Source organism: Carcharodon carcharias, chromosome 19 (assembly GCF_017639515.1).
Source record: "Carcharodon carcharias isolate sCarCar2 chromosome 19, sCarCar2.pri, whole genome shotgun sequence".
Classification (NCBI taxonomy): domain Eukaryota; kingdom Metazoa; phylum Chordata; class Chondrichthyes; order Lamniformes; family Lamnidae; genus Carcharodon; species Carcharodon carcharias.
In genome coordinates, this window is record NC_054485.1 from 58,930,926 (window position 1) to 58,952,293 (window position 21,368).

General features: G+C 66.3%; 1 protein-coding gene and 1 pseudogene across 1 annotated transcript; both read right to left on the bottom strand.

Moving 5' to 3' along the window:
- Positions 1-1,065: 1,065 nt before the first annotated feature.
- LOC121291192 (cell surface glycoprotein 1-like) lies at positions 1,066-13,042 on the bottom strand (the record flags this gene model as incomplete). The annotated part of the gene is given in 13 exon segments (XM_041212282.1): positions 1,066-1,463; positions 2,414-2,727; positions 3,535-3,719; positions 3,846-4,048; positions 6,485-6,801; positions 7,401-7,564; positions 9,036-9,151; positions 9,517-9,725; positions 10,515-10,679; positions 10,829-10,914; positions 11,798-11,811; positions 12,099-12,322; positions 12,777-13,042. Coding segments are annotated over 13 exon segments (2,661 nt in total), but the record flags the coding sequence as incomplete, so codon positions are not given.
- Positions 13,043-15,152: 2,110 nt separating this feature from the next.
- LOC121291193 lies at positions 15,153-19,640 on the bottom strand (annotated as a pseudogene).
- Between the last annotated feature and the right edge of the window lie 1,728 nt (positions 19,641-21,368).

A 21,368-nucleotide genomic window follows, 5' to 3' on the forward strand; every position in this document is an offset into this window, starting at 1 on the left:
CGCTGTGACTGGTGCTGGGCCTGGGGCTGCAGTTGAGGCTGTGACTAGAGCTGGGGCTGGGGCTGGGGCAGTGACTGGGGCTGGGGCTGTGACTGTGACTGTGGCGGTGCTTGTGACTGGGGCTGGGGCTGGACTGGGATTGTGACTGCGGCTGTGACTGGGGCTGCGGCTGGACTGGGCCTATGACTGGGGATGTGACCGGGGCTGTGACTAGGACTGGGGCCGTGTCTGCGGCTGTGACTGAGGCTGGGGTTGGGGCTGCTGCTGTGACTGGGGCTGTTACTGGGGCTGTGATTGGGATTGGGACTGGGGCTGGAGCAGTGACTCGGGTTGGGGCTGGGTCTGTGACTTGGGCTGGGTCTGGGGCAGTGACTGGGGCTGTGGCTGTGACTGGGGTTGGGGCTGTGACTGAGGCTGTGACTGGGGCTAGGACAGTGACTGGGGCTGGTGATGTGTCTGGGGCTGGGGCTGGGGCTGTGTCTGGGGCTGGATAAGCGAGTGGGGCTGGGGCTGTGTCAGGGGCTGGGGCTGTTGCTGTGACTGGGGATGGGGCTGGGGCAGTGACTGGGGCTTGGTCAGTGACTGGTGCTGGGGCTGTGGCTGTGTCTGGGGCTGGAGCTCAGGCTGTGAGAGGGGCTGGGGCTGGGGCTGCAACTGTGACTGGGGCTGGAGCTGGGGCTGGGGCTGTGACTGGGGTTGGGGCTGCTGCTGTGACTGGGGCTGGAGCTCTGACTGTGGCTGAGGCTGTGGCTGTGACTGGGGCTGGGACTGGGGCTTTGGCTGTGATGGGACTGTGATTGGGGCTGTGATTGTGACTGTGGCGGTGCTTGTGACTGGGGCTCGGGCTGGACTGGGCCTATGACTGGGGCTGTGACTAGGACTGGGGCCATGTCTGCGGCTGTGACTGAGTCTGGGGTTGGGGCTGCTGCTGTGACTGGGGCTGTGACTGGGGCAGTGACTGGGGCAGTGACTGGGGCAGTGACTGGGGCTGTGACTGGGGCTGTGACTGGGGCTGTGATTGGGGTTGGGACTGGGGCTGTGGCTGTGACTGCGGTTGGGGCTGTGACTGAGGCTGTGACTGGGACTGGGGCAGTGACTGGGGCTGGGGCTGTGTCTGGGGCTGGGGCTGTGTCTGGGGCTGGGGCTGTGGCTGTGACTGGGGATGGGGCTGGGGCAGTGACTGGGGCTTGGGCAGTGACTGGTGCTGGGGCTGTGTCTGGGGCTGGGGCTGTGACTGGGGCTGTGACTGGGCCTGTTGCTGTGACTGAGACTGTGACTGGGGCTGGGGCTGTGGCTGGGACTGTGGCTGGGACTGGGGCTGTGGCTTGGGGTCGGGCACTGACTGGGACTGGGGCTGTGGCTGTGACTGGGGCTGTGACTGGGGCTGGGGATGGGTCTTCGGCTGTGACTGGGGCTGCGATTGTGGCTGGGGCTGTGACTGGGGCTGTGTCTGGGGCTGGTGCCTTGAGTGGGCCTGAGATGGTGACTGGTGCTGGGGCAGTGGCTGGGACTGTGGCTGGGGCTAGGGCTGGGGCTGGGGCTGTGGCTGTGACTGGGGCAGGTGACTGGGGCTGTGATTGGGGCTGTGACTGTGACTGTGCTTGTGACTGGGGCTGGCGCTGGACTGGGATTGTGACTGTGGCTGTGACTGGGACTGTGGCTGTGAATGGGGCTGTGATTGGGGCTGTGACTGTGACTGTGCTTGTGACTGGGGCTGGGGCTGGACTGGGATTGTGACTGCGGCTGTGACTGGGGCTGCGGCTGGACTGGGCCTATGACTGGGGATGTGACTAGGGCTGTGACTAGGACTGGGGCCGTGTCTGCGGCTCTGACTGAGGCTGGGGTTGGGGCTGCTGCTGTGACTGGGGCTGTTACTGGGGCTGTGACTGGGGCTGGGGCTGTGACAGGGGCTGTGATTGGGATTGGGACTGGGGCTGTGGCTGTGACTGGGGCTGTGACTGGGGCTGGGGATGGGTCTTCGGCTGTGACTGGGGCTGCGATTGTTGCTGGGGCTGTGACTGGGGCTGTGTCTGGGGCTGGTGCCTTGAGTGGGCCTGAGATGGTGACTGGTGCTGGGGCAGTGGCTGGGACTGTGGCTGGGGCTAGGGCTGGGGCTGGGGCTGTGGCTGTGACTGGGGCAGGTGACTGGGGCTGTGATTGGGGCTGTGACTGTGACTGTGCTTGTGACTGGGGCTGGCGCTGGACTGGGATTGTGACTGTGGCTGTGACTGGGACTGTGGCTGTGAATGGGGCTGTGATTGGGGCTGTGACTGTGACTGTGCTTGTGACTGGGGCTGGGGCTGGACTGGGATTGTGACTGCGGCTGTGACTGGGGCTGCGGCTGGACTGGGCCTATGACTGGGGATGTGACTAGGGCTGTGACTAGGACTGGGGCCGTGTCTGCGGCTCTGACTGAGGCTGGGGTTGGGGCTGCTGCTGTGACTGGGGCTGTTACTGGGGCTGTGACTGGGGCTGGGGCTGTGACAGGGGCTGTGATTGGGATTGGGACTGGGGCTGGGGCAGTGACTGGGGTTGGGGCTGGGGCTGTGAATGGGGCTGGGGCTGGGGCAGTGACTGGGGCTGTGACTGGGGCTGGGGCTGGGGCTGGGGCAGTGACTGGGGCTGTGGCTGTGACTGGGGTTGGGGCTGTGACTGGGGCTGTGACTGGGGCTGTGACTGGGGCTGGGGCTGGGGCTTCGGCTGTGACTGGGGCTGTGACTGGGGCTGTGACTAGGACTGGGGCCGTGTCTGCGGCTCTGACTGAGGCTGTGGTTGGGGCTGCTGCTGTTACTGGGGCTGTGACTGGGGCTGGGGCTGTGATAGGGGCTGTGATTGGGATTGGGACTGGGGCTGGGGCAGTGACTGGGGTTGGGGCTGGGGCAGTGACTGGGGATGTGACTGGGGCTGGGTCTGGGCAGTGACTGGGGCTGTGATTGGGGCTCTGACTGTGACTGTGGCTGTGCTTGAGACTGGGGCTGGGGCTGGGACTGGGATTGTGACTGCGGCTGTGACTGGGGCTGCGGCTGGACTGGCCTATGACTGGGGATGTGACTAGGGCTGTGACTAGGACTGGGGCTGTGTCTGCGGCTGTGACTGGGGTTGGGGCTGGGGCTGAGGCTGTGCTTGGGGCTGGAGCTGTGGCTGAGACTGGGGCTGGGGCTGGGGCTGTGCCTGGGGCTGGGGCTGGGGGATGTTGCTGTGACTGGGGCTGCGATTGTTGCTGGGGCTGTGACTGGGGCTGTGACTGGGGCTGTGTCTGGGCCTGGTGCCTTGACTGGGCCTGAGACTGGGGCTGGAGCTGGATCTGGGGTTGTGACTGGGGTTGGGGCTGCTGCTGTTACTGGGGCAGGAGCTCTGACTGGGGCTGCAGCTGGAACTGGGGCTTTGGCTGTGACTGGGGCTGTGATTGGTGCTGTAGCTGTGATGGGGCTGTGATTGGGGCTGTGACTGTGACTGTGGAGGTGCTTGTGACTGGGGCTGGGGCTGGGACTGGGATTGTGACTGGGGCTGTGACTGGGGCTGGGGCTGCGGCTGGGGCAGTGACTGGGGCTGTGGCTGTGACTGGGGTTGGGGCTGTGACTGGGGTTGGGGCTGTGACTGAGGCTGGGGCTGGGGCTGTGACTGGGGCTGGGGCTGGGGCAGTGACTGGGGCTGTGGCTGTGATTGGGGCTGTGACTGAGGCTGGGGCTGGGGCTGTGACTGGGGCTGGGGCTGGGGCAGTGACTGGGGCTGTGGCTGTGACTGGGGTTGGGGCTGTGACTGAGGCTGTGACTGGGGCTGGGGCAGTGACTGGGGCTGGCTCTGGGGCTGGGGCTGTGTCAGGGTCTGGGGCTGAGGCTGTGAATGCGGCTGGGGCTGGGGCAGTGACTGGGGCTGGGGTTGGGGCTCTGTCTGGGGCTAGGGATGTGACTGGGGCTGGGGCTGGGGCTGGGCCTGGGGCTATGCTTGGGGCTGAGGCTGTGCTTGGGGCTGGAGCTGTGGCTGAGACTGGGGTTGGGGCTGTGACTGGGGCTGGGGCTGTGCCTGGGGCTGGGGCTGGGGGATGTTGCTGTGACTGTGGCTGCGAATGTTGCTGGGGCTGTGACTGGGCCTGAGACTGGGGCTGGAGCTGGAGCTGGGGTTGTGACTGGGGTTGGGGCTGCTGCTGTGACTGGGGCTGGAGCTCTGACTGGGGCTGCGGCTGGGACTGGGGCTTTGGCTGTGACTGGGGCTGTGATTGGTGCTGTAGCTGTGATGGGGCTGTGATTGGGGCTGTGACTGTGACTGTGGCTGTGCTTTTGACTGGGGCTGGGGCTGGGACTGGGATTGTGACTGCGGCTGTGACTGGGGCTGCGGCTGGACTGGGCCTATGACTGGGTATGTGACTAGGGCTGTGACTAGGACTGGGGCCGTGTCTGCGGCTCTGACTGAGGCTGGGGTTGGGGCTGAGGCTGTGCCTGGGGCTGGAGCTGTAGCTGAGACTGGGGCTGGGACTGTGACTGGGGCTGCGGCTTTGCCCGGGGCTGGGGCTGGTGCTTGGGCTGTGACTGGGGCTGTGATTGGTGCTGTGGTTGTGAATGGGGCTGTGATTGGGGCTGTGACTGTGACTGGGGCCGCATCTGCGGCTGTGACTGAGGCTGGGGTTGGGGCTGCTGCTGTGACTGGGGCTGGAGCTGGGGCTCTGACTGGGGCTGGGGCTGGGGCTTCGGCTGTGACTGGGGCTGTGATTTGTGCTGTGGCTGTGACTGGGGCAATGACTGGTGCTGGGGCTGTGACTGGGGCGGTGATTGGTGCTGTGGCTGTGACTGGGGCAATGACTGGGGCTGGGGCTGTGACTGGGACTGGGGCTGTGTCTGCGGCTGGAGCTGAGGCTGTGAGACGGGCTGGGGCTGGGGCTGTGACTGGGGCTGGGGCTGGGGCTGGGACTGGGGCTTTGGCTGTGACTGGGGCTATGATTGGTGCTGTGGCTGTGATGGGGCTGTGATTGGGGCTGTGACTGGCGCTGTGACTGGTGCTGGGCCTGGGGCTGGGGCTGAGGCTGTGACTAGGGCTGGGGCTGGGGCTGGGGCAGTGACTGTGGCTGAGGCTGTGGCTGTGACTGGGGCTGTGACTGGGGCTGGGGTTGAGGATTCGGCTGTGACTGGGGCTGTGACTGGGGCTGTGATTGGGGCTGTGACTGGCGCTGTGACTGGTGCTGGGCCTGGGGCTGGGGCTGAGGCTGTGACTAGGGCTGGGGCTGGGGCTGGGGCAGTGACTGTGGCTGAGGCTGTGGCTGTGACTGGGGCTGTGACTAGGGCTGGGGTTGAGGATTCGGCTGTGACTGGGGCTGTGACTGGGGCTGTGATTGGGGCTGTGACTGGCGCTGTGACTGGTGCTGGGCCTGGGGCTGCAGTTGAGGCTGTGACTAGAGCTGGGGCTGGGGCTGGGGCAGTGACTGGGGCTGGGGCTGTGACTGTGACTGTGGCGGTGCTTGTGACTGGGGCTGGGGCTGGACTGGGATTGTGACTGCGGCTGTGACTGGGGCTGCGGCTGGACTGGGCCTATGACTGGGGATGTGACCGGGGCTGTGACTAGGACTGGGGCTGTGTCTGCGGCTGTGACTGAGGCTGGGGTTGGGGCTGCTGCTGTGACTGGGGCTGTTACTGGGGCTGTGACAGGGGCAGGGACTGGGGCTGTGACTGGGGCTGTGATTGGGATTGGGACTGGGGCTGGAGCAGTGACTCGGGTTGGGGCTGGGGCTGTGACTTGGGCTGGGTCTGGGGCAGTGACTGGGGCTGTGGCTGTGACTGGGGTTGGGGCTGTGTCTGAGGCTGTGACTGGGGCTAGGACAGTGACTGGGGCTGGTGATGTGTCTGGGGCTGGGGCTGGGGCTGTGTCTGGGGCTGGATAAGCGAGTGGGGCTGGGGCTGTGTCAGGGGCTGGGGCTGTTGCTGTGACTGTGGATGGGGCTGGGGCAGTGACTGGGGCTTGGTCAGTGACTGGTGCTGGGGCTGTGGCTGTGTCTGGGGCTGGAGCTCAGGCTGTGAGAGGGGCTGGGGCTGGGGCTGCAACTGTGACTGGGGCTGGAGCTGGGGCTGGGGCTGTGACTGGGGTTGGGGCTGCTGCTGTGACTGGGGCTGGAGCTCTGACTGTGGCTGAGGCTGTGGCTGTGACTGGGGCTGGGACTGGGGCTTTGGCTGTGACTGGGGCTATGACTGGTGCTGTTGCTGTGATGGGACTGTGATTGGGGCTGTGATTGTGACTGTGGCGGTGCTTGTGACTGGGGCTCGGGCTGGACTGGGCCTATGACTGGGGCTGTGACTAGGACTGGGGCCATGTCTGCGGCTGTGACTGAGTCTGGGGTTGGGGCTGCTGCTGTGACTGGGGCTGTGACTGGGGCAGTGACTGGGGCAGTGACTGGGGCAGTGACTGGGGCTGTGACTGGGGCTGTGACTGGGGCTGTGATTGGGGTTGGGACTGGGGCTGTGGCTGTGACTGCGGTTGGGGCTGTGACTGAGGCTGTGACTGGGACTGGGGCAGTGACTGGGGCTGGGGCTGTGTCTGGGGCTGGGGCTGTGTCTGGGGCTGGGGCTGTGGCTGTGACTGGGGATGGGGCTGGGGCAGTGACTGGGGCTTGGGCAGTGACTGGTGCTGGGGCTGTGTCTGGGGCTGGGGCTGTGACTGGGGCTGTGACTGGGCCTGTTGCTGTGACTGAGACTGTGACTGGGGCTGGGGCTGTGGCTGGGACTGTGGCTGGGACTGGGGCTGTGGCTTGGGGTCGGGCACTGACTGGGACTGGGGCTGTGGCTGTGACTGGGGCTGTGACTGGGGCTGGGGATGGGTCTTCGGCTGTGACTGGGGCTGCGATTGTTGCTGGGGCTGTGACTGGGGCTGTGTCTGGGGCTGGTGCCTTGAGTGGGCCTGAGATGGTGACTGGTGCTGGGGCAGTGGCTGGGACTGTGGCTGGGGCTAGGGCTGGGGCTGGGGCTGTGGCTGTGACTGGGGCAGGTGACTGGGGCTGTGATTGGGGCTGTGACTGTGACTGTGCTTGTGACTGGGGCTGGCGCTGGACTGGGATTGTGACTGTGGCTGTGACTGGGACTGTGGCTGTGAATGGGGCTGTGATTGGGGCTGTGACTGTGACTGTGCTTGTGACTGGGGCTGGGGCTGGACTGGGATTGTGACTGCGGCTGTGACTGGGGCTGCGGCTGGACTGGGCCTATGACTGGGGATGTGACTAGGGCTGTGACTAGGACTGGGGCCGTGTCTGCGGCTCTGAATGAGGCTGGGGTTGGGGCTGCTGCTGTGACTGGGGCTGTTACTGGGGCTGTGACTGGGGCTGGGGCTGTGACAGGGGCTGTGATTGGGATTGGGACTGGGGCTGGGGCAGTGACTGGGGTTGGGGCTGGGGCTGTGAATGGGGCTGGGGCTGGGGCAGTGACTGGGGCTGTGGGCTGGGGCAGTGACTGGGGCTGTGGCTGTGACTGGGGTTGGGGCTGTGACTGGGGCTGTGACTGGGGCTGTGACTGGGGCTGGGGCTGGGGCTTCGGCTGTGACTGGGGCTGTGACTGGGGCTGTGACTAGGACTGGGGCCGTGTCTGCGGCTCTGACTGAGGCTGTGGTTGGGGCTGCTGCTGTTACTGGGGCTGTGACTGGGGCTGGGGCTGTGATAGGGGCTGTGATTGGGATTGGGACTGGGGCTGGGGCAGTGACTGGGGTTGGGGCTGGGACAGTGACTGGGGATGTGACTGGGGCTGGGTCTGGGCAGTGACTGGGGCTGTGATTGGGGCTCTGACTGTGACTGTGGCTGTGCTTGAGACTGGGGCTGGGGCTGGGACTGGGATTGTGACTGCGGCTGTGACTGGGGCTGCGGCTGGACTGGCCTATGACTGGGGATGTGACTAGGGCTGTGACTAGGACTGGGGCTGTGTCTGCGGCTGTGACTGGGGTTGGGGCTGGGGCTGAGGCTGTGCTTGGGGCTGGAGCTGTGGCTGAGACTGGGGCTGGGGCTGGGGCTGTGCCTGGGGCTGGGGCTGGGGGATGTTGCTGTGACTGGGGCTGCGATTGTTGCTGGGGCTGTGACTGGGGCTGTGACTGGGGCTGTGTCTGGGCCTGGTGCCTTGACTGGGCCTGAGACTGGGGCTGGAGCTGGATCTGGGGTTGTGACTGGGGTTGGGGCTGCTGCTGTTACTGGGGCTGGAGCTCTGACTGGGGCTGCAGCTGGGACTGGGGCTTTGGCTGTGACTGGGGCTGTGGCGGTGCTTGTGACTGGGGCTGGGGCTGGGACTGGGATTGTGACTGGGGCTGTGACTGGGGCTGGGGCTGCGGCTGGGGCAGTGACTGGGGCTGTGGCTGTGACTGGGGTTGGGGCTGTAACTGGGGTTGGGGCTGTGACTGAGGCTGGGGCTGGGGCTGTGACTGGGGCTGGGGCTGGGGCAGTGACTGGGGCTGTGGCTGTGATTGGGGCTGTGACTGGGGCTGGGGCTGGGGCAGTGACTGGGGCTGTGGCTGTGACTGGGGTTGGGGCTGTGACTGAGGCTGTGACTGGGGCTGGGGCAGTGATTGGGGCTGTGACTGGGGCTGGGGCTGGGGCAGTGACTGGGGTTGTGGCTGTGACTGGGGTTGGGGCTGTGACTGAGGCTGTGCCTGGGGCTGGGGCTGTGGCTGAGACTGGGGCTGGGGCTGTGACTGGGGCTGCGGCTTTGCCCGGGGCTGGGGCTGGTGCTTGGGCTGTGACTGGGGCTGTGATTGGAGCTGTGGTTGTGAATGGGGCTGTGATTGGGTCTGTGACTGTGACTGGGGCCGCATCTGTGGCTGTGACTGAGGCTGGGGTTGGGGCTGCTGCTGTGACTGGGGCTGGAGCTGGGGCTCTGACTGGGGCTGGGGCTGGGGCTTCGGCTGTGACTGGGGCTGTGATTGGTGCTGTGGCTGTGACTGGGGCAATGACTGGTGCTGGGGCTGTGACTGGGGCTGGGGCTGTGTCTGGGGCAATGACTGGTGCTGGGGCTGTGACTGGGGCGGTGATTGGTGCTGTGGCTGTGACTGGGGCAATGACTGGGGCTGGGGCTGTGACTGGGGCTGGGGCTGTGTCTGGGGCTGGAGCTGAGGCTGTGAGAGGGGCTGGGGCAGGGACTGTGGCTGAGGCTAGGGCTGTGAGTGGGGCTGGGGCTGTACCTGGGTCTGGGGCTGGGGCCTGTTGCTGTGACTGAGGCTGTGACTGGGGCCGTGACTGGGGCTGGGTCAGTGCCTGGGGCTGGGGCTGGGACTGTGGCTGGGGCTAGGGCTGTGAGTGGGGCTGAGGCTGTGACTGGTCTGGGGCTATGGCTGTGAGTGGGGCTATGGCTGTGAGTCGGGCTGGGGCTGTGACTGGGGCTGTGACTGGGGCTGTGACTGGGGCTGGGGCTGGGGCTTCGGCTGTGACTGGGGCTGTGACTGGGGCTGTGACTGGGGCAGGGGCTGGGGGATGTTGCTGTGACTGGGGCTGCGATTGTTGCTGGGGCTGTGACTGGGGCTGTGACTGGGTCTGTGTGGGGCTGGTGCCTTGACTGGGCGTGAGACTGGGGCTGGAGTTGTGACTGTGGCTGGGGCTGTGACTGGGGCTGGGGTTGGGGCTGGGGCTGGGGCTGTGCTTGGGGCTGAGGCTGTGCCTGGGGCTGGGGCTGGAGCTGTGGCTGAGACTGGGGCTGGGGCTGTGACTGGGGCTGGGGCTTTGCCTGGGGCTGGGGCTGGGGCTTTGACTGGGGCTGGGGCTGTGCCTGGGGCTGGGGCTGTGGCTGTGAATGGGGCTCAGCCTGGGGCTGTGACTGAGGCTGTGTCAGGGGCTGGTGCCTTGACAGGGCCTGAGACTGGGGCTGGAGCTGGAGCTGGGGTTGTGACTGGGGTTGGCGCTGCTGCTGCGACTGGGGCTGGAGCTCTGACTGGGGCTGCGGCTGGGACTGGGGCTTTGGCTGTGACTGGGGCTGTGATTGGTGCTGTGGCTGTGATGGGGCTGTGATTGGGGCTCTGACTGTGACTGTGGCGGTGCTTGTGACTGGGGCTGGGGCTGGACTGGGATTGTGACTGCGGCTGTGACTGGGGCTGCGGCTGGACTGGGCCTATGACTGGGGATGTGACTAGGGCTGTGACTAGGACTGGGGCTGTGTCTGCGGCTGTGACTGGGGTTGGGGCTGGGGCTGGGGCTGTGCTTGGGGCTGAGGCTGTGCTTGGGGCTGGAGCTGTGGCTGAGACTGGGGTTGGGGCTGTGACTGGGGCTGGGGCTGTGCCTGGGGCTGGGGCTGGGGGATGTTGCTGTGACTGGGGCTGCGATTGTTGCTGGAGCTGTGACTGGGGCTGTGACTGGGGCTGTGTCTGGGCCTGGTGCCTTGACTGGGCCTGAGACTGGGGATGGAGCTGGAGCTGGGGTTGTGACTGGGGTTGGGGCTGCTGCTGTTACTGGGGCTGGAGCTCTGACTGGGGCTGCAGCTGGGACTGGGGCTTTGGCTGTGACTGGGGCTGTGATTGGTGCTGTAGCTGTGATGGGGCTGTGATTGGGGCTGTGACTGTGACTGTGGCGGTGCTTGTGACTGGGGCTGGGGCTGGGACTGGGATTGTGACTGGGGCTGTGACTGGGGCTGGGGCTGCGGCTGGGGCAGTGACTGGGGCTGTGGCTGTGACTGGGGTTGGGGCTGTGACTGGGGTTGGGGCTGTGACTGAGGCTGGGGCTGGGGCTGTGACTGGGGCTGTGACTCGGGCTGGGGCTGTGACTGAGGCTGTGACTGGGGCTGGGGCAGTGACTGGGGCTGGGGCTGTGTCAGGGGCTGTGGCTGAGGCTGTGACTGCGGCTGGGGCTGGGGCAGTGACTGGGGCTGGGGTTGGGCTGTGTCTGGGGCTAGGGATGTGACTGGGGCTGGGGCTGGGGCTGGGGCTGGGGCTGTGCTTGGGGCTGAGGCTGTGCTTGGGGCTGGAGCTGTGGCTGAGACTGGGGCTGGGGCTGTGCCTGGGGCTGGGGCTGGGGGATGTTGCTGTGACTGTGGCTGCGATTGTTGCTGGGGCTGTGTCTGGGCCTGGTGCCTTTACTGGGCCTGAGACTGGGGCTGGAGCTGAGCTGAGGTTGTGACTGGGGTTGGGGCTCTGACTGGGGCTGCGGCTGGGACTGGGGCTGTGATTGGGGCTGTGACTGTTTCTGTGGCTGTGCTTTTGACTGGGGCTGGGGCTGGGACTGGGTCTGTGTCTGGGGCTGGTGCCTTGACTGGGCCTGAGACTGGGGCTGGAGCTGGAGCTGGGGTTGTGACTGGGGTTGAGGCTGCTGCTGTGACTGGGGCTGGAGCTCTGACTGGGGCTGGGTCTGGGACTGGGGCTTTGGCTGTGACTGGGGCTATTATCAGTGCTGTGGCTGTGATGGGGCTGTGATTGGGGCTGTGACTGTGACTGTGGCGGTGCTAGTGACTGGGGCTGGGGCTGGACTGGGATTGTGACTGCGGCTGTGACTGGGGCTGCGGCTGGACTGGCCTATGACTGGGGATATGACTGGGGCTGTGACTAGGACTGGTGCCGTGTCTGTAGCTCTGACTGAGGCTGGGGTTGGGGCTGCTGCTGTGACTGGTGCTGTTACTGGGGCTGTGACTGGGGCTGGGGCTGTGACAGGGGCTGTGATTGGGATTGGGACTGGGGCTGGGGCAGTGACTGGGGCTGGGGCTGGGGCTGTGAATGGGGCTGGGGCTGGGGCCATGTCTGCGGCTGTGACTGAGGCTGGGGTTGGGGCTGCTGCTGTGACTGGGGCTGTTAGTGGGGCTGTGACTGGGGCAGTGACTGGGGCAGTGACTGGGGCTGTGACTGGGGCTGTGACTGGGGTTGTGACTGGGGTTGGGGCTGCTGCTGTGACTGGGGCTGGAGCTCTGACTGGGGATGGGGCTGGGACTGGGGATTCGTCTGGGACTGGGGCTGTGATTGGTGCTGTAGCTGTGATGGGGCTGTGATTGGGGCTGTGACTGGGGCTGAGGCTGGACTGGGCCTATGACTTGGGATGTGACTGGGGCTGTGACTAGGACTGGGGCCATGTCTGCGGCTGTGACTGGGTCTGTTACTGGGTCTGTGACAGGGGCAGGGACTGGGGCTGTGACTGGGGCTGTGATTGGGATTGGGACAGGGGCTGGGGCAGTGACTGGGGTTGGGGCTGGGGCTGTGACTGGGGCTGGGTCTGGGGCAGTGACTGGGGCTGTGACTGGGGCTGGGGCTGGGGCAGTGACTGGGGCTGTGGCTGTGACTGGGGTTGGGGCTGTGACTGAGGCTGTGACTGGGGCTAGGACAGTGACTGGGGCTGGGGCTGTGTCTGGGGCTGGATAAGCGACTGGGGCTGGGGCTGTGTCAGGGGCTGGGGCTGTGGCTGTGACTGGGGTGGGGCTGGGGCAGTGACTGGGGCTTGGTCAGTGACTGGTGCTGGGGCTGTGTCTGAGGCTGGGGCTGTGTCTGGGGCTGGAGCTCAGTCTGTGAGAGGGGCTGGGGCTGGGGCTGCAACTGTGACTGGGGCTGGAGCTGGGGCTGGGGCTGTGACTGGGGTTGGGGCTGCTGCTGTGACTGGGGCTGGAGCTCTGACTGCGGCTGGGGCTGGGGCTGGGGCTGGGACTGGGGCTTTGGCTGTGACTGTGGCTGTGCTTGTGCCTGAGGCTGCGGCTGGACTGGGCCTATGACTGGGGATGTGACTAGGGCTATGACTAGGACTGGGGCCGTGTCTGCGGCTCTGACTGAGGCTGGCGTTGGGGCTGCTGCTGTGAATGGGGCTGTTACTGGGGCTGTGACTGGGGCTGGGGCTGTGATAGGGGCTGTGATTGGGATTGGGACTGGGGCTGGGGCAGTGACTGGGGTTGGGGCTGGGGCTGTGACTGGGGCTTGGGCTGGGGCTGGGGCTGGGGCAGTGACTGGGGCAGTGACTGGGGCTGGGGCTGGGGCTGTGTCTGGGGCTGGATAAGCGGCTGGGGCTGGGGCTGTGTCAGGGGCTGAGGCTGTGACTGCAGCTGGGGCTGGGGCAGTGACTGGGGCTGGGGTTGGGGCTGTGTCTGGGGCTAGGGATGTGACGGCGGCTGGGTCTGGGGCTGGGGCTGGGGCTGTGACTGGACCTGGGGCTGGGGCTGTGCCTGGGGCTGGGGCTGTGCCTGGGGCAGGGGCTGGGGGATGTTGCTGTGACTGGGGCTGCGATTGTTGCTGGGGATGTGACTGGGGCTGTGTCTGGGCCTGGTGCCTTGACTGGGCCTGAGACTGGGGCTGGAGCTGGAGCTGGGGTTGTGACTGGGGTTTCGGGCTGCTGCTGTGACTGGGGCTGGAGCTCTGACTGGGGCTGCGCTGGGACTGGGGCTTTGGCTGTGACTGGGGCTGTGATTGGTGCTGTGGCTGTGATGGGGCTGTGATTGGGGCTCTGACTGTGACTGTGGCTGTGCTTGAGACTGGGGCTGGGGCTGGGACTGGGATTGTGACTGCGGCTGTGACTGGGGCTGCGGCTGGACTGGGCCTATGACTGGGGATGTGACTAGGGCTGTGACTAGGACTGGGGCTGTGTCTGCGGCTGTGACTGAGGCTGGGGTTGGGGCTGGGGCTGGGGCTGTGCTTGGGGCTGAGGCTGTGCTTGGGGCTGGAGCTGTGGCTGAGACTGGGGCTGGGGCTGTGACTGTGGCTGCGATTGTTGCTGGGGCTGTGACTGGGGCTGTGTCTGGGCCTGTTGCCTTGACTGGGCCTGAGACTGGGGCTGGAGCAGGAGCTGGGGCTGTGACTGGGACTGGGGCTGTGTCTGCGGCTGGAGCTGAGGCTGTGAGACGGGCTGGGGCTGGGGCTGCAACTGTGACTGGGGCTGGAGCTCTGACTGGGGCTGGGGCTGGGACTGGGGCTTTGGCTGTGACTGGGGCTATGATTGGTGCTGTGGCTGTGATGGGGCTGTGACTGGGGCTGGGGTTGAGGATTCGGCTGTGACTGGGGCTGTGACTGGGGTTGAGGCTGCTGCTGTGACTGGGTCTGGTGCTCTGACTGGGGCTGCGGCTGGGACTGGGGCTTCGGCTGTGACTGGGGCTGTGATTGGTGCTGTAGCTGTGATGGGGCTGTGATTGGGGCTGTGACTGTGACTGTGGCGGTGCTTGTGACTGGGGCTGGGGCTCGGACTGGGATTGTGACTGCGGCTGTTACTGAGGCTGCGGCTGGACTGGGCCTATGACTGGGGATGTGACTAGGGCTGTGACTAGGACTGGGGCCGTGTCTGTGGCTCTGCCTGAGGCTGGGGTTGGGGCTGCTGCTGTGACTGGGGCTGTTACTGGGGCTGTGACTGGGGCTGGGTCAGTGCCTGGGGCTGGGGCTGGGACTGTGGCTGGGGCTAGGGCTGTGAGTGGGGCTGAGGCTGTGACTGGGTCTGGGGCTATGGCTGTGAGTGGGGCTGGGGCTGTGACTGGGGCTGTGACTGGGGCTGTGTCTGGGGCTGGGGCTGGGGCTTCGGCTGTGACTGGGGCTGTGACTGGGGCTGTGACTGGGGCAGGGGCTGGGGGATGTTGCTGTGACTGGGGCTGCGATTGTTGCTGGGGCTGTGACTGGGGCTGTGACTGGGTCTGTGTGGGGCTGGTGCCTTGACAGGGCGTGAGACTGGGGCTGGAGTTGTGACTGTGGCTGGGGCTGTGACTGGGGCTGGGGTTGGGGCTGGGGCTGGGGCTGTGCTTGGGGCTGAGGCTGTGCCTGGGGCTGGGGCTGGAGCTGTGGCTGAGACTGGGGCTGGGGCTGTGACTGGGGCTGGGGCTTTGCCTGGGGCTGGGGCTGGGGCTTTGACTGGGGCTGGGGCTGTGCCTGGGGCTGGGGCTGTGGCTGTGAATGGGGCTCAGCCTGGGGCTGTGACTGAGGCTGTGTCAGGGGCTGGTGCCTTGACAGGGCCTGAGACTGGGGCTGGAGCTGGAGCTGGGGTTGTGACTGGGGTTGGCGCTGCTGCTGCGACTGGGGCTGGAGCTCTGACTGGGGCTGCGGCTGGGACTGGGGCTTTGGCTGTGACTGGGGCTGTGATTGGTGCTGTGGCTGTGATGGGGCTGTGATTGGGGCTCTGACTGTGACTGTGGCGGTGCTTGTGACTGGGGCTGGGGCTGGACTGGGATTGTGACTGCGGCTGTGACTGGGGCTGCGGCTGGACTGGGCCTATGACTGGGGATGTGACTAGGGCTGTGACTAGGACTGGGGCTGTGTCTGCGGCTGTGACTGGGGTTGGGGCTGGGGCTGGGGCTGTGCTTGGGGCTGAGGCTGTGCTTGGGGCTGGAGCTGTGGCTGAGACTGGGGTTGGGGCTGTGACTGGGGCTGGGGCTGTGCCTGGGGCTGGGGCTGGGGGATGTTGCTGTGACTGGGGCTGCGATTGTTGCTGGGGCTGTGACTGGGGCTGTGACTGGGGCTGTGTCTGGGCCTGGTGCCTTGACTGGGCCTGAGACTGGGGATGGAGCTGGAGCTGGGGTTGTGACTGGGGTTGGGGCTGCTGCTGTTACTGGGGCTGGAGCTCTGACTGGGGCTGCAGCTGGGACTGGGGCTTTGGCTGTGACTGGGGCTGTGATTGGTGCTGTAGCTGTGATGGGGCTGTGATTGGGGCTGTGACTGTGACTGTGGCGGTGCTTGTGACTGGGGCTGGGGCTGGGACTGGGATTGTGACTGGGGCTGTGACTGGGGCTGGGGCTGCGGCTGGGGCAGTGACTGGGGCTGTGGCTGTGACTGGGGTTGGGGCTGTGACTGGGGTTGGGGCTGTGACTGAGGCTGGGGCTGGGGCTGTGACTGGGGCTGTGACTCGGGCTGGGGCTGGGGCAGTGACTGGGGCTGTGGCTGTGACTGGGGTTGGGGCTGTGACTGAGGCTGTGACTGGGGCTGGGGCAGTGACTGGGGCTGGGGCTGTGTCAGGGGCTGTGGCTGAGGCTGTGACTGCAGGCTGGGGCTGGGGCAGTGACTGGGGCTGGGGTTGGGCTGTGTCTGGGGCTAGGGATGTGACTGGGGCTGGGGCTGGGGCTGGGGCTGGGGCTGTGCTTGGGGCTGAGGCTGTGTTTGGGGCTGGAGCTGTGGCTGAGACTGGGGCTGGGGCTGTGCCTGGGGCTGGGGCTGGGGCTTGTTGCTGTGACTGTGGCTGCGATTGTTGCTGGGGCTGTGTCTGGGCCTGGTGCCTTTACTGGGCCTGAGACTGGGGCTGGAGCTGGAGCTGAGGTTGTGACTGGGGTTGGGGCTCTGACTGGGGCTGCGGCTGGGACTGGGGCTGTGATTGGGGCTGTGACTGTTTCTGTGGCTGTGCTTTTGACTGGGGCTGGGGCTGGGACTGGGTCTGTGTCTGGGGCTGGTGCCTTGACTGGGCCTGAGACTGGGGCTGGAGCTGGAGCTGGGGTTGTGACTGGGGTTGAGGCTGCTGCTGTGACTGGGGCTGGAGCTCTGACTGGGGCTGGGTCTGGGACTGGGGCTTTGGCTGTGACTGGGGCTATGATCAGTGCTGTGGCTGTGATGGGGCTGTGATTGGGGCTGTGACTGTGACTGTGGCGGTGCTTGTGACTGGGGCTGGGGCTGGACTGGGATTGTGACTGCGGCTGTGACTGGGGCTGCGGCTGGACTGGCCTATGACTGGGGATATGACTGGGGCTGTGACTAGGACTGGTGCCGTGTCTGCGGCTCTGACTGAGGCTGGGGTTGGGGCTGCTGCTGTGACTGGTGCTGTTACTGGGGCTGTGACTGGGGCTGGGGCTGTGACAGGGGCTGTGATTGGGATTGGGACTGGGGCTGGGGCAGTGACTGGGGCTGGGGCTGGGGCTGTGAATGGGGCTGGGGCTGGGGCAGTGACTGGGGCTGTGACTGGGGCTGGGGCTGTGACTGGGACTGGGGCTGGGGCTGGGGCAGTGACTGGGGCTGTGGCTGTGACTGGGGTTGGTGCTGTGACTGAGGCTGTGACTGGGGCTGGGGCAGTGACTGGGGCTGGGTCTGTGTCTGGGTCTGGGGCTGTGTCTTGGGGTTGGATAAGCGGCTGGGGCTGGGGCTGTGACAGGGGCTGGGGCTGAGGCTGTGACTGCGGCTGTGACTGGAGCAGTGACTGGGGCTGGGGCTGGGGCTGTGTCTGGGGCTAGGGATGTGACTGGGGCTGGGGCAGGGGCTGGGGCTGGGGCTGTGCTTGGGGCTGAGGCTGTGACTGGGGCTGTGTTTGGGGCTGGGGCTGTGCTTGGGGCTGAGGCTGTGCCTGGGGCTGGAGCTGTGGCTGAGACTCAGACTGGGGCAGTGACTGGGGCTGTGTCTGGGGCTGGGGCTGTGTCTGGGGCTAGGGATGTGACTGCGGCTGGGGCAGGGCCTGGAGCTGTGGCTAAGACTGGGGCTGGGGCTGTGACTGGTGCTGTGTCTGGGGCTGGGGCTGTGCTTGGGGTTGAGGCTGTGCCTGGGGCTGGAGCTGTGGCTGAGACAGGGGCTGGGGCTGTGACTGGGGCTGGGGCTTGGGCTTCGGCTGTGACTGGGGCTGTGATTGGTGCTGTGGCTGTGACTGGGGCGGTGATTGGTGCTGTGGCTGTGACTGGGGCAATGACTGGTGCTGGGGCTGTGACTGGGACTGGGGCTGTGTCTGCGGCTGGAGCTGAGGCTGTGAGACGGGCTGGGGCTGGGGCTGCAACTGTGACTGGGGCTGGAGCTCTGACTGGGGCTGGGGCTGGGGCTGGGGCTTCGGCTGTGACTGGGGCTGCGATTGTTGCTGGGGCTGTGACTGGGTCTGTGTGGGGCTGGTGCCTTGACTGGGCCTGAGACTGGGGCTGGAGCTGGAGCTGGGGTTGTGACTGGGGTTGGGGCTGCTGCTGTGACTGGGGCTGGAGCTCTGACTGGGGATGGGGCTGGGACTGGGGATTTGGCTGTGACTGGGGCTGTGATTGGTGCTGTAGCTGTGATGGGGCTGTGATTGGGGCTGTGACTGTGACTGTGGCGGTGCTTGTGACTGGGGCTGGGGCTGGGACTGGGATTGTGACTGGGGCTGTGACTGGGGCTGGGGCTGCGGCTGGGGCAGTGACTGGGGCTGTGGCTGTGACTGGGGTTGGGGCTGTGACTGGGGTTGGGGCTGTGACTGAGGCTGGGGCTGGGGCTGTGACTGGGGCTGTGACTCGGGCTGGGGCTGTGACTGAGGCTGTGACTGGGGCTGGGGCAGTGACTGGGGCTGGGGCTGTGTCAGGGGCTGTGGCTGAGGCTGTGACTGCGGCTGGGGCTGGGGCAGTGACTGGGGCTGGGGTTGGGCTGTGTCTGGGGCTAGGGATGTGACTGGGGCTGGGGCTGGGGCTGGGGCTGGGGCTGTGCTTGGGGCTGAGGCTGTGCTTGGGGCTGGAGCTGTGGCTGAGACTGGGGCTGGGGCTGTGCCTGGGGCTGGGGCTGGGGGATGTTGCTGTGACTGTGGCTGCGATTGTTGCTGGGGCTGTGTCTGGGCCTGGTGCCTTTACTGGGCCTGAGACTGGGGCTGGAGCTGAGCTGAGGTTGTGACTGGGGTTGGGGCTCTGACTGGGGCTGCGGCTGGGACTGGGGCTGTGATTGGGGCTGTGACTGTTTCTGTGGCTGTGCTTTTGACTGGGGCTGGGGCTGGGACTGGGTCTGTGTCTGGGGCTGGTGCCTTGACTGGGCCTGAGACTGGGGCTGGAGCTGGAGCTGGGGTTGTGACTGGGGTTGAGGCTGCTGCTGTGACTGGGGCTGGAGCTCTGACTGGGGCTGGGTCTGGGACTGGGGCTTTGGCTGTGACTGGGGCTATTATCAGTGCTGTGGCTGTGATGGGGCTGTGATTGGGGCTGTGACTGTGACTGTGGCGGTGCTAGTGACTGGGGCTGGGGCTGGACTGGGATTGTGACTGCGGCTGTGACTGGGGCTGCGGCTGGACTGGCCTATGACTGGGGATATGACTGGGGCTGTGACTAGGACTGGTGCCGTGTCTGTAGCTCTGACTGAGGCTGGGGTTGGGGCTGCTGCTGTGACTGGTGCTGTTACTGGGGCTGTGACTGGGGCTGGGGCTGTGACAGGGGCTGTGATTGGGATTGGGACTGGGGCTGGGGCAGTGACTGGGGCTGGGGCTGGGGCTGTGAATGGGGCTGGGGCTGGGGCCATGTCTGCGGCTGTGACTGAGGCTGGGGTTGGGGCTGCTGCTGTGACTGGGGCTGTTAGTGGGGCTGTGACTGGGGCAGTGACTGGGGCAGTGACTGGGGCTGTGACTGGGGCTGTGACTGGGGTTGTGACTGGGGTTGGGGCTGCTGCTGTGACTGGGGCTGGAGCTCTGACTGGGGATGGGGCTGGGACTGGGGATTCGTCTGGGACTGGGGCTGTGATTGGTGCTGTAGCTGTGATGGGGCTGTGATTGGGGCTGTGACTGGGGCTGAGGCTGGACTGGGCCTATGACTTGGGATGTGACTGGGGCTGTGACTAGGACTGGGGCCATGTCTGCGGCTGTGACTGGGTCTGTTACTGGGTCTGTGACAGGGGCAGGGACTGGGGCTGTGACTGGGGCTGTGATTGGGATTGGGACAGGGGCTGGGGCAGTGACTGGGGTTGGGGCTGGGGCTGTGACTGGGGCTGGGTCTGGGGCAGTGACTGGGGCTGTGACTGGGGCTGGGGCTGGGGCAGTGACTGGGGCTGTGGCTGTGACTGGGGTTGGGGCTGTGACTGAGGCTGTGACTGGGGCTAGGACAGTGACTGGGGCTGGGGCTGTGTCTGGGGCTGGATAAGCGACTGGGGCTGGGGCTGTGTCAGGGGCTGGGGCTGTGGCTGTGACTGGGGTGGGGCTGGGGCAGTGACTGGGGCTTGGTCAGTGACTGGTGCTGGGGCTGTGTCTGAGGCTGGGGCTGTGTCTGGGGCTGGAGCTCAGTCTGTGAGAGGGGCTGGGGCTGGGGCTGCAACTGTGACTGGGGCTGGAGCTGGGGCTGGGGCTGTGACTGGGGTTGGGGCTGCTGCTGTGACTGGGGCTGGAGCTCTGACTGCGGCTGGGGCTGGGGCTGGGGCTGGGACTGGGGCTTTGGCTGTGACTGTGGCTGTGCTTGTGCCTGAGGCTGCGGCTGGACTGGGCCTATGACTGGGGATGTGACTAGGGCTATGACTAGGACTGGGGCCATGTCTGCGGCTCTGACTGAGGCTGGCGTTGGGGCTGCTGCTGTGACTGGGGCTGTTACTGGGGCTGTGACTGGGGCTGGGGCTGTGATAGGGGCTGTGATTGGGATTGGGACTGGGGCTGGGGCAGTGACTGGGGTTGGGGCTGGGGCTGTGACTGGGGCTTGGGCTGTGTCTGGGGCTGGGGCAGTGACTGGGGCAGTGACTGGGGCTGGGGCTGGGGCTGTGTCTGGGGCTGGATAAGCGGCTGGGGCTGGGGCTGTCAGGGGCTGAGGCTGTGACTGCAGCTGGGGCTGGGGCAGTGACTGGGGCTGGGGTTGGGGCTGTGTCTGGGGCTAGGGATGTGACGGCGGCTGGGTCTGGGGCTGGGGCTGGCGCTGTGACTGGTGCTGGGCCTGGGGCTGGGGCTGAGGCTGTGACTAGGGCTGGGGCTGGGGCTGGGGCAGTGACTGTGGCTGAGGCTGTGGCTGTGACTGGGGCTGTGACTAGGGCTGGGGTTGAGGATTCGGCTGTGACTGGGGCTGTGACTGGGGCTGTGATTGGGGCTGTGACTGGCGCTGTGACTGGTGCTGGGCCTGGGGCTGCAGTTGAGGCTGTGACTAGAGCTGGGGCTGGGGCTGGGGCAGTGACTGGGGCTGGGGCTGTGACTGTGACTGTGGCGGTGCTTGTGACTGGGGCTGGGGCTGGACTGGGATTGTGACTGCGGCTGTGACTGGGGCTGCGGCTGGACTGGGCCTATGACTGGGGATGTGACCGGGGCTGTGACTAGGACTGGGGCTGTGTCTGCGGCTGTGACTGAGGCTGGGGTTGGGGCTGCTGCTGTGACTGGGGCTGTTACTGGGGCTGTGACAGGGGCAGGGACTGGGGCTGTGACTGGGGCTGTGATTGGGATTGGGACTGGGGCTGGAGCAGTGACTCGGGTTGGGGCTGGGGCTGTGACTTGGGCTGGGTCTGGGGCAGTGACTGGGGCTGTGGCTGTGACTGGGGTTGGGGCTGTGTCTGAGGCTGTGACTGGGGCTAGGACAGTGACTGGGGCTGGTGATGTGTCTGGGGCTGGGGCTGGGGCTGTGTCTGGGGCTGGATAAGCGAGTGGGGCTGGGGCTGTGTCAGGGGCTGGGGCTGTTGCTGTGACTGGGGATGGGGCTGGGGCAGTGACTGGGGCTTGGTCAGTGACTGGTGCTGGGGCTGTGGCTGTGTCTGGGGCTGGAGCTCAGGCTGTGAGAGGGGCTGGGGCTGGGGCTGCAACTGTGACTGGGGCTGGAGCTGGGGCTGGGGCTGTGACTGGGGTTGGGGCTGCTGCTGTGACTGGGGCTGGAGCTCTGACTGTGGCTGAGGCTGTGGCTGTGACTGGGGCTGGG